This window comes from Leptopilina boulardi, unplaced genomic scaffold, assembly GCF_019393585.1.
Source record: "Leptopilina boulardi isolate dan_hultmark-lab unplaced genomic scaffold, ZJU_Lbou_2.1 LbouV2_278, whole genome shotgun sequence".
NCBI classification, from domain to species: domain Eukaryota; kingdom Metazoa; phylum Arthropoda; class Insecta; order Hymenoptera; family Figitidae; genus Leptopilina; species Leptopilina boulardi.
Genome location: NW_026137838.1, coordinates 2,447,266 through 2,459,687, shown reverse-complemented (window position 1 = coordinate 2,459,687; position 12,422 = coordinate 2,447,266). Strand labels below are relative to the sequence as shown.

General features: G+C 33.3%; 2 protein-coding genes across 2 annotated transcripts in view; one reads left to right on the top strand and one right to left on the bottom strand.

Moving 5' to 3' along the window:
- The window catches only part of LOC127282032 (uncharacterized), a 347,280-nt gene that overhangs the window by 40,904 nt on the left and 293,954 nt on the right, over positions 1-12,422 (top strand). The gene's annotated exons all lie outside the window — the stretch shown is intronic.
- Positions 3,351-6,844, bottom strand: LOC127282033 (uncharacterized). Its single transcript, XM_051306105.1, has 2 exons — positions 5,302-6,844; positions 3,351-3,490 (listed from the first exon to the last, which is right to left on the bottom strand). The coding sequence occupies exon 1, from the start codon at positions 6,621-6,623 to the stop codon at positions 5,304-5,306; it is 1,320 nt and encodes a 439-aa protein (XP_051162062.1). The 5' UTR covers positions 6,624-6,844; the 3' UTR covers positions 3,351-3,490; positions 5,302-5,303.

The window sequence follows — 12,422 nt, the reverse complement described above, 5'->3', positions numbered from 1 at the left end:
GTATAAAGAAGCTTGTAATTGAAACACGAGTATAGAGAATTTAATGTCAATGCAAACGGGAAGTTGATCATAAAATCAATTTTAATTAATACAAAATATTTTAATAAACATTTCGAATTACATAATAGTTTGAAATAGGAAAAAAAAGGAGAACAATTTAGATCGAAACAAACAAGTATGATTGAATTATTAACAGGTATCGTTCACTCAATCGAAAAATTCAATTAACAAAACGTTTCTCCCTCATTGTAATAATAAGCATTTGAAACTATATATATTGTATATATATATATAGTCAAGTCACGGATTAGGTAATGCATCTGATTGACTTGCCTATATAACGGTTCTTCGATTATTTTTTCTTTTTTATAATTAATTAAACGATCCATGAACAGTAGCAAAATAAACGTGCACACGTGCAGGAGGGTATTATAAAATACACAAACATTTTAGAGTACATATATATATGACTATATACACATACTCGTGCAATAGGAAAACAATGAATAGTCGTTCTGATTGGGTTTATTCAGTAAATAATGGACGCGATATTACAGGCAATTTGCAAGGTATTGCGTTTACACGACAGGCATGTGGAACTATTTACATCTTTATTCTTGTCTCTCTTACATAATAGAAACATATGTAAAACGCTTTGACAGTAATCACAAACTCACACCTATATGCTTCACTTTCTAGACAGTTAACCACAAAACTTTATATATATACATATTTCGTCAATCGTTTTGTTTATTTATTATTTGGTTTTTAAATTACAACAGTGCGGCAACGGAAGTGAATTTTTCTAGTTTCTTTTTCATATCTTTATTGCATTTGAATTTTCTGACAATATCTTCTTTTTCTTTTCCCGCGTTCATAAATTCCCTAAACTGGCTCTGACCTGGCTGAAACAGGGAACCCGATCGGGGCCAAACCAGGCCCTGGTATAGCCGTCGTTGCGCCTTTATTAAGCCGAGATTCATTTTTGCATTGGCAAAAAGAATTTGCTGTAAAAAATTCAAAACTTTTGCCATTTTTACGCCATTAATGGGACGAGATTTGACGTTAAAGTAGAATTATTGCCAGGGCCCAGATCGGGGCCGGAACAGGCTGCCATATTAGGGAATAGCTGCGCCTGATGTGGCCCTGATTAGAAAATCCACATGTTCTGGTCGCCCTAATTTGGCCCTGATTAGGTGAGGCGTTTCATTTCCTACAAGGGCCCCGATAGGGTAATTTCTACACTAGTTTGACAAAATTAAAATTTCTGAAAATCGGTATTTTTCAATCTAATTCAATAACCTTAAGAGTTTATTTTGCAAAATACATCCAGAGCATTTCTTTTCCCGTTTATAAATTCGCTAACCTGGCCCTGACCTGGTGGAAACAGTGAATCCGATCGGGGCCAAACCAGGCCTTAATCTAGCCGTCGTTGCGCCTTTATTAAGCCGAGATTCATTTTTGCATTGGCAAAAAGAATTTTCTGTTAAAAAATTCAAAACTTTTGCCATTTTTACGCCATTAATGGGACGAAATTCGATGGCGAATCGCCAAGTAGAATTTTTGCCAAGGCCCAGATCGGGGCCGGAACAGACTGCCCTATTAGGGAATGAAACGCCGCGCCTGATGTGGCCCTGATTAGGAAATCCACATGTTCTGGTCGCTCTGATTTGGCCCTGATTAGGTGTGGCGTTATATTCCCTACTAGGGCCCCGATAGGGCAATTTCTACACTAGTTTGTCAAATTAAAATTTCTGAAAATCGGTATAGCACTGTAACGGATTAAAATTCGCTCCAATTTTGGCAAATTAAAATTTTTGCCAAACCGGTGCCAATACTGGCCCAGTAACGTTTGTCGTACTTCTCGGGACAATACTGGGCCAATGTTGGCATTTCGGGTAATGATGAAAAAAAAAAAAAAAAATGACGAATATAATTAAATGATTGAACGAACTTACCTTAAGTGATGTTCAATCGCAATTGTATAAGCCGCCTCGTCCGAATAGATCAAATACGTAGTCACGTAGTACTGATTGTTCCGCCACAGTAATTTTAAAAACAAGAGTTTTTCGCGCCGCCTATAGGTGTCGTGCTTCGTGCTGCTTGCTGAACTGCCATTATATTTTAAAGTTGAACAAAATCGCTTAGGGGTTAATGAATTGGTTTACCTGTTTATTCTTTTTGGGTTGGGTGGGTGTGATCTATTCGGACGAGGCGGCTTATACAATTGCGATTGAACATCACTTAAGGTAAGTTCGTTCAATCATTTAATTGTATTACGCCGCCTCGTCCTTCTAGATCAAATACGTAGATGTTTAAAGCGTGGAGCGATTTTGTGTTATTATATTTATTATAGCAACAATATCATTCAACGAGTGATGAACAAAAGTTTAGTTTATTGGAAGAAAAACTTATAGTGCTTGAGAGAAATAAGACATTAGGAATAGAAAAATAAAAAATTCAAGGGTAATATAATTTTTCAGTTTTGAATGACGGCTGCTGCGAACGATTCTGACTGTATTAACGGACGATTGTAAAATCTTCCAAATACTGAAGAATTAGCGGTCCATCCCGCTGCTTTCCTTATAATTTCAATATTAATCCCACGTCTTGCTGCGGCTGATGTCGATGCGTGCCTAGTGCTGTAGGCTGTGAAGATGTCGGTATTGATACCACTCTTATTGAGTGTATCTTTGATCCATCGACTTATGCTTGCTGTTGTCGCGGCCTGGTGGGGTTTTTTATATGTGAGCAAGAGGTAACCCTTGGTTTTGTCGCCTTTTCTTATTTTTTCCGTTTTTTGTATATAAGTGCGAAGTACTCCTGCTGCACACAATTCCGGTTGATTTTCAAACGAGGGTATTTCAAGGAGCGGTTGGTATCTCGTTCTGCCTGTTGTCTTCAGTCGGTCTGTAATTTTGATTTGGATAGGTTCTCTCTCTAGATTAATATTTTCTAAACGGATCGCCTTCAATGTTTGGATTCTTTGAGCCGTGATGAGAGATAGAAGAGTCGTTAACTTCATGGTCAACTTTTCCAAGGTTAAGGTATCGTTTGGATACAAGGTTGACAAATATTGAAGAACAAGTTGAGGGTCCCAGGTCGCATCGTACCTAGACTGTGATGGTTTGGTCGTGTGTACGCCTTTAAAAAATCTAGTGATGCTGGGATCTTTGCCGATTTTATTGTCCATTAGCAGAGATACTGCTGATCGGTAAACGTTCAGCGTACTATATGAGCGAGTGGTTCTCGCAGTCTCAGTGAAGAATTGTAAGGCAGCTGGAGTTGAGTCGCAAAAAATGTCGAGATTATTTCTTTGGCAGAATTCCCACCAAAGTTTGATGGGTTTGCTATATTGTTGTATAGTCTTTGGTGACAGGGAATTTAACATCATTTCAGCGGCCTCCTGAGATGCTCCTTTTTTCATGAACGCTTCCCGGATAAGAGTATCGCTACCAGGGAAAGCGATTGGTGAAGCGGGTGCGTTTTCCTGTGAGGAGAAGATAAAAGACTTTTATTAGGTTTGAAAACAATGGATTTTTCGACAGCTAGTGACATTAGAAGTGGGTACCAGGGTTGAGTAGGCCAATCAGGCACCACCACAACACCTTCTGCTTTATCAATTTGAATTTTTTGTACAACTCTTAGTAATAGTGCAAAAGGAGGGAAAGCGTAGAAAAAGTGACAACCCCATTTCATGGTGAATGCGTCTATGGTAACGGAATCGGGGTCTCTTAGCCATGATACGTATTTTTTGCATTTAGCGTTAACGCTTGATGCGAATAAATCAATTTCAAATGTTCCAAATCTTTTTTCAATTTTTTTGAATGCCCAGTCAGCCAATTCCCACTCAGTCTCTTGAGGGAGGGTTCTGGATAATTCGTCAGCGTCCTTATTTTCTTTGGATGGAATGTACGAAGAAAATATCCATAGATTTCTAACTTCGCACCATTCCCAAATCTCGCGGGCAAGTTGTGTTAATCGGGGGTACTGTATTCCTCCCATTCTATTTACGTATGCTATGGATGTCGTGTTATCCATGCGTAGAAGGATCTCACAATTATTGTTTTGTTTAGCAAAACACTTCAGGCCCATAAATGCTGCTTTTAATTCCAGTGCATTTATGTGAAGTTTCTGCTCTTCGATGCTCCACAGTCCCCTAGCTTTCTCACCCTCACAGAAAGCTCCCCAGCCAGTCAAGGATGCGTCGCTAAAAATCTCTTTGGTAAATTTAAATTCGCGAATTGGGTGAGACGATTTCTTTGCTTTGTGCGCCCACCATTCTAGGTCTGACTGTATTAAATTAGAAAGAGTTATTCGAGCATTGTAATTATTGTTTGAATTATCTAATGCTAAGTATTTTTCACGCTCTAACCTCTTCGTATACAGCCAACCGTATTGAACTGCGGGACACGCAGCAACTAAAACGCCAATCAATTGTGCCAATTCCTGTATTTTACAAACTTTGTTTATTACAAATCTGTTAACTAACTGAGAGATAGACTTCCGTTTTTTTTCAGTTAGTTCTAAGCAAAAATTTTTACTGTCGATAACCAGTCCTAAAAAAATACAAGTTTGTGATGGAATTAACTGACTTTTACTTTCGCTGATTATAAAGCCAAGTGATTCCAGCAAAGTTCGAACTATGAAAATATTTTGCCTGCATTCGGCTTCGGTTTTAGCAATAATTAATACGTCGTCTAAGTATATGACTAGAATGATACCTTGGCTTCTTAGTTTTTGCACTACCGGTTTGAGGAGTTTAGTGAACACAAACGGTGCAGTGCAAAGACCAAAAGGCAAACATTTAAATTCGTAATCGACATTTCGAAATGAGAAACGGAGGAATTTTTGATGTTCGTTTGTAATAGGGACCATGAGATAAGCATCCTTCAAATCCATTACAGCCATGAAGGAGCCTCGGTTTATAAGCCGTAAGGCAGTTTTCATGTCTTCGATTTTAAAGTGGGAGGTCGTTATAAACTTGTTTAATTTTTTTAAATTAAGAATGAAGCGATCCTCGCCACTAGATTTTTCTCTTAAAAAATGTGATGACAAAAATTCTCCCTTACATGGCTTGCAAGGAGCCACCGCACTTATTTTTTGGAGTTGAAGGATAGCCTGAGCTGTCCTTGCATTTTCCTCAATCGAGAGTTCAGGCTCTGATGGACGTTGTGTTTGAGTGGGTATGTCGTCAAAGGGTATTTTGTAACCTTTAACGCATTCAAGAATTGATCGGTCGGTTGTCACTTTCCCCCACTCTTTACTAAAAAATCGCAGGCGACCTGCGGTTTTACTTACCACTAATTCTTCCCTCGTCTCGATGTCTGGCTCCGACTGCTGCGATATCCCTGGCCCCCCCTCTTCAAGCTCGAGTATGATTTTTTGGAGGGGCCTCTCCAGTTTAAATTTTTTGATGACGAATATCCGGCAGCCTTGTCCCTGTTCTGATGACTGGCCCTTGTTGAAGTCTGTGATGCTGGATTTTTCGAAATTTCTTTTGTTGATTTTTCAACTTCTTTGGCAGATTTTAATTTTTCTGCAAAATTTTCGCCGAACAACGATGTGTCGACGTTCGATTCTTCAGCAATCTTTTTTAGTATTAAACTGAAGGAAGGTATTATAAAACTCCTGCGAGTTATTGACAGGTCGTGTTGCAAGTCGGTCATAATTTTACCTGCGTCGCAAAGAGTAGTAAAAATCAAGGCCAAAGTACCTGAATTTAGTTCCTTCTCGCCTTTATTTGCATCTAAAATTTGATGAAGTACATTTCCGAGAGCACTGATGGAAGCACTGAGTTTATTTTGAGCTAATACTTGATATGTATCTTTTTTCAGTGCGGTAGTACTCATTCCGGTTTTTATTTCCGCATTTAATCGAGGCGCACCCATCATTTGGCAATTTTCTGCGATAGGATATTTTTTAATTAGGTCTTTAATGCTTTCCTTGGGCAAACCGACTTTCAAAATTTTTGACCACATTTCCGCAATTGAATTGTGGATTGGTGCACTAAATTGAATTTCCTCTTGCGCGCCCTCTCCTAACAATTTTAGAAAGCTGTCTCCGTTTGTTACCGACTCAGCCCCGGCGTCGCTTGGGTTAACCTTTTTTGTCGCATTTTCAGGTGTTTTTGATATGGACCTAGATCGAGTTTTTTTAGAACGTGACACGTCTCTCGGATCGTGCTCATTGTTCTCACCATTTCCAGTTTTCTTGTGTAGCGTTCCTCGCGGGAGACGCTTTTCACTAATATTTCTGGAATGTCTGAATTCACGGTCGCGGTCTTGTTGATCACGACTCAGACTCCTTTCGCCTCTGACATTTGACGTGTCTCTCGGACCACGTTCATTGCGAGGACTTCGAGATAGGCTTCGGGAAAAACTTCGGGAAGGGCTTCTAGTTACCTTTTCAGTGTTGCGACTGCTGTTTGACGCTGAGCTGGAGGTAGATGCCGAGGATGACGTACTGCTTTCACGATATCGATGAGAACGCTTCAATTTTTTCATCTTTTTTTCGAGTTTTTTCATTTTTTGTCGAAATACTTTCGATGAAGAATGCTTCCTCTTTTTGCGGCGATGTTCCTGACGGTCTCTTGGTGAACTTTTCTCTGATGAAGATGACATTATCGTTTTCGTTATTTTAACGCGATGTTGCGCGGAACGCACAGAACAACATAATGACAGTTCAGCAAGCAGCACGAAGCACGACACCTATAGGCGGCGCGAAAAACTCTTGTTTTTAAAATTACTGTGGCGGAACAATCAGTACTACGTGACTACGTATTTGATCTAGAAGGACGAGGCGGCGTAATACAATCGGATATTTACCTCTTGGCAAAAATATATTTACCTTCCCTTTCGTGCACGTCTGTTTAGTGTGGCGTTTAAACACACCGGCGTTTTATAATGGACCTCGTCGCTCCTAGCGCCAAGCAGAGTCACAAAAGGGTATGGGAGCGACACACCCACCGGATGCATTTTATATGCTCGTTTTCTCGTAGGTTACCTGGAGTATGACGTCATCGCCCTATAAAACAAGAGTGTCACATACACATATACATATAGCCGTGACCTGTAGATCGACATGCGACCGGTTTTATCGCCGTTAACTATCAGGTCGCGTCGTCGTCGTCATCCTTTGCGCGAGCGCGCGACACACACTCTCGTTTGAAATCAATTTTATTTGTCGGAAAACCACGCCATATATATATATATACACGAAAAGAGAAACCGAAAGTTTGCGCGAACTTTGATTTTATATTATCGATCAATCGCGAGAGAAGTTCTTGTTAAACAGAGTATAATCACCTCAATAGCTTTGCCTCGTTATAACATTTCCTCAATGTTAGTTTGTTTTTTTACGAAGTTGAAAGAATTTGTTATTTTTGTTTTTGGTTTCAGTAATTTTTGGTAGTATTTTGTTTTTCTGATTTGATAGAAGTGATTCGATATAGAATTTTTCCAGTACTACTCATTAAATTTAAATTAGTAAATTTTTAGTAACAAATTATTACTGGAGTAAATAGTAATATTTTACTAAAAATTAATTAAAATTTCCACTATTTTTTAAATATTTTTTTTACTAAAATTTTTGGTAAAAAAAATATATGAAATGGTAAAATTTACTAAAACTTTAGTAAAAAAAAATAGTAGTACTAAATCAAATATATTGTACTAAAAAATATTTTTTATTATTTATTAGTTATTTTTCACTAAAACTTTAGTAATAAAAATATTACTTAATCAAATAGTAATATTTCACTAAAAATTAGTGAATATATTTACTAATTTTTATAGTAAAATGTTAGTGTTTGATTTAGTAATATTTTTATTACTAAATTTTTGTTGTATTTATAATTTATCTATTTATTATTATTTAGGGAAAAATTACTGAAAATTAGAATAAATTTTTCAATTTTAATTTTTAGTAAAATATTACTATTTGATTTAGAAATATTTTTTACTAAAGTTTTAGTAAAAAATTATTATAAGAATTAGTAATTTTCACTAATATTTAGGAAAATATTACTATTGGAATTATTACTATTTTTTTAGTACTGTTTTAGTGAAAAATGACAAATAATTAGTAGTAATTTATTCTCTAATTTTTAGTAAAAAATATTACTAATATTTTTAATATTTATTTATTTGAAAACATAAACATATTACTGATATTATTACTAATGTTCTCTCTAAATCTGAATTAGTGAAAATGTTTACTAATTTCAAGTAGTGACTAATTTTTTGTTTCTGAATTAGTTAAATTTTACTAATTGTTAGTAAAATTTTACTAATTCAGAAGCAAAAAGTGAGTCACTAATTCAAATTAGTAACCATTTGTACTAATTCAGATTTAGAGAGTTCATTTAGTAATACCTATTTTTTTACTGAAGTTTTAGATAAATATGTCTAATAATTAGTAGAAATTTTTACTATTTTTTAGTCAAATATTTCATTTATTAATTTTTTTTAAATTTTAGTTATAAATAACTAAAAATTAGTAGAAAACTTAAATAAAAAATATTGTTAAATCATATAGTAATATTTTATTAAAAATTAGTTAATATTTTTACTAATTATTAGTTATTTATCGCTAAATGTTACTAATAATTATATAATTAATAAATAAAAAATAATTTAGTAATAAAAATATTACTAAAGAAAATAGTAACATTTAGCAATAAAAATTAGTATGAAGCTGCATTTTTTTTTTTTTATTAATAATTAGTTCATTATTTCTTAAACTTTAGTACAAAAATAGTACTAAATCAAATATAGTAATATTTTACTAAAAAATTAGTAAATACCATTAGTAGGTATTTTATTTAGTATTTTATTATTAAAAAATTAGTAACATTTTTTTCTTACTAATTATTAGTCATTTTTCACTACATAAGTAAAAAAAACTAAATTAAATTATTGTTTTACTAAAAATTAGTGAAAATTGCAACAAATTTAAAATGGCTAAGTTCAGTTTTATTTTCCCAGTATTGTATTAGAAATGTATATTTTTTTTTCGTTTTTCCATTTGCGCATATGATATATTACATGGTACTTGAACTTTTCAATTTATCAAAAAGTATTTATTGAACTCTTGAGGTACACATCAAGTGTACATGAAAAATGGATAAACCTAATAATAATAAATCTTTGAAATTTCTCATCGACAATATATATATATATATATTGAGTAATATGCGAAGTTGTGCGTTATGTTATATGAAGTATTATAAGGAGAAATAGAGTCATCGACAGTCACTTGAGAATTCAAATTCATAATTCACTTCTCTGAAACAGAAATTAAAACTTCATTCGCGAGAGAACAATATATATATATATATATATATATATATGTATATAAGAACGATTTCTCGTGAGCGCAAAGAAGCTGGCAGTTCATCTAAGCGCACGTTATATACACGGTTTGAAACGTTGGGAACTCTGATTAATGCGCGTTTTCATCGTGTCTCTCAGTAAACTCTCTCTCTTACTGTGTGTTGCCCCCGCGGTGGTCCAACCATATTATCCTTAACCGAATCGCTGAGCATTGATGGATAATGCCAGTATAGTCCTTCCTGTGCATTTCTATGTTTGTATTGTGTAACTCAGTTCCTTGCTTTTATGCTCTTATATGATGATATAAACTTCATATATATATATATATATATATATATATATATATATATATATATATATATATATATATCCGCCGTTATATCCTATATATGCAAAGTATCCTATAATCCAATTAACTGTTCCCTTCATATCTTATATAATTGTTTTGTAACAACGCGCGAAAATTTATAAACTCTTATCGCGTATTTTTAATCCCCGTTATAAACGCCTTGAGGGGGGTGTAAATACATTTCGTCGAAAAAAATATTTTTCTTCTTTATTTATTTATTTCTTCTTTTATCTAATTAAAATAATCGGAATTACACTGAAAAAAAATTTATTTGATTCAAATAATTGGTTGACCCTTATCAAATAAATATTTACTTGATTAAAATAATTGATTGACCTTATCAAATAAATATTTAGTTGATTCAAATAATTGATTGACCCTTATCAAATAAATATTTACTTGAATCAAATAATTTTTGTATTTAAATTAATTAAAATTTGAACTAATAATTTCTGTATTTCAAACAAATATCATATTTAATTTGACTTAATACTTATTTGATACAAATAAATATTTATTTCCCTCGGAGGCAGTTTAAAAATTAAAAAAAAAAAAAATATATTTATATATAAAATTTTTCAACTAGTAAAAAATTTTAATTCCCGTAATTAAATTTTCCAATTTAAAATCGCAGAGAAACGAAAAATAGGTTGGGGAAAAAAAAATATATTTGACATAAAATAAAATCTCTCTTTTTCGCCAGAGAAACTTCAAACGTGTATTAAATTGTAATTGAATTTTCAAATTCGTTTGAGGTGATTCATTCACCCTTTTGTGAATTCTTATTCAATTTGCCTCTGATTTAATTTGACAACAAATTGAACTAGCAAGTTTTTCTATATATATATATTGATAAAAAAAAAATCCAAAAAGGGTTTATATCTTTCTTATAATTCGCTTAATTATTAACGCTCCGCATGCTTGCCAATTTCAACATTTTTAATTACACTGTAATTTCGTCAAAAATTATATGAAGGGTTTTGGTAAAAAAAGTAGACAGTTTAATTTGTATTGTTTTTTTTTTAGGGAAAAAATTTTGGGGGAAAAAAGGGTCGAAGGTTTTTTTGAGAAGGTCAATCAAAACTGGGATTAGTAATTTTCTTCGCGATATTACTGTCTCTCTGGCGTAACTAAAGAATAACTGACACATTCAGTTGTTTTTTTTTTTTTTTTTTTTTTTTATATACGAGGTCGTTTTGCAAAGGAGAGTTCGCGTCCATCACTTGCGCTCTCGAGAGAGCAGGCGCGCCTTTTGGCTTCCTTTACATTCTTATTGTATACACACACGATATTCAATACACCTGAGATTTATACAAAATGTTCTGCATAAACGGTACATTGCCTTTTGCCAATGTCGATGTGAATTTTCGCACCTTATTGAATTTATATTACCTTATTGAAGACGACAAATGTATGATAATTTTCTTCAATTTCCTATTAGAAAAAAAATTTTTATTTTATTATTGAAATTATTTTATTTTTTTTTTTTAGTAAAATTACTAGTTTTTCGTTTTACATTACTGATTTGGTTTTTTAGTCCCTTTTTAATCTTCTTTCAGTTCCATCATTTTTCATAATCTCTTTCTTTCGCCCTCTCTTAATCTCTTCTTTTCTGAAATCCGTATGTCAAAAGAATTTCTGTCGTTTATGCAGAAAATTTATTGACTATCAAGTGGCGAATTGAAAAAAAGAAAAATGAAGAAAAACCGGATCCGTCTCTTTCTTCTTTTTTTTTGATACTTATGCGATGATGAACTTTTGTAGACTTGGACATAAATCTCTATCCTGTCAGTAACCTCATTGATTTTCTCCCTTCGTGTATATATATATATATATATATATATATATATATATATATATGTATAGTGAAACCGACGCCTGAGGGCCTCTGTCAGGACAACTTTGAATTATCAAGTCGCTTCCACCACCACTGTGGGTTAATTTAATTATTATCATTTCATATTATAAAAATAATTGAATTTATTTGAATAATATTTACAGCATCAATCTATTTTCTTCAATATATATGTTTAATAGAATATCAACTTCTTGTTTCACTTTCTAATATATAACTCTATTTTTACCCTATGATCGTTAGTTACTTTTTTTATTAATTATTTTTATTTTATTATTTGAATATTATTTATTTAATTATTCCAAAATGAAGAACATTTAGAAAAAATAATATTTGATATTCTCATACACACTAAAAAATAATACTTACTTTCAGTTCACTTTTGACTAAAACCGTTAACATTAGAACCATTTTTACTGAATTTCAGCCCTAAGTGTATGATTTTAAGTCCTAAAATTGACCTAATCTAGTTTTAATATCAAAATTACGTTAGTTTTCAGGCATTTTGCTTTTAAGATGTTAACGGTTTCAGTATTTGTTTTTTGTGTGTATGGAATTTCCGTGCAGAAATTTTGCCAGGGCCCAGATCGGGGCCTGAACAGGCTGTCCTATTAGGGAATAGCCGCGACTGATGTGGCCCTGATTAGGAAATCCGCACATTTTCTGGTCGCCCTGATTTGGCCCTGATCAGGTGTGGCGTTACATTCCCTACTATGGCCCTGGTAGGAAAATTTCTACATTTATGGAAAAATTAAATTTTTTTTTTTAAATAAATTTCTATTGGAAGATAAATAATTAATAATAATTCGAAGAATGTAGGACACGCGGTTTTTTAATCGATTAAACAATAGGGTTTTTTTTTTTGCATAGACAAGTGCATAAA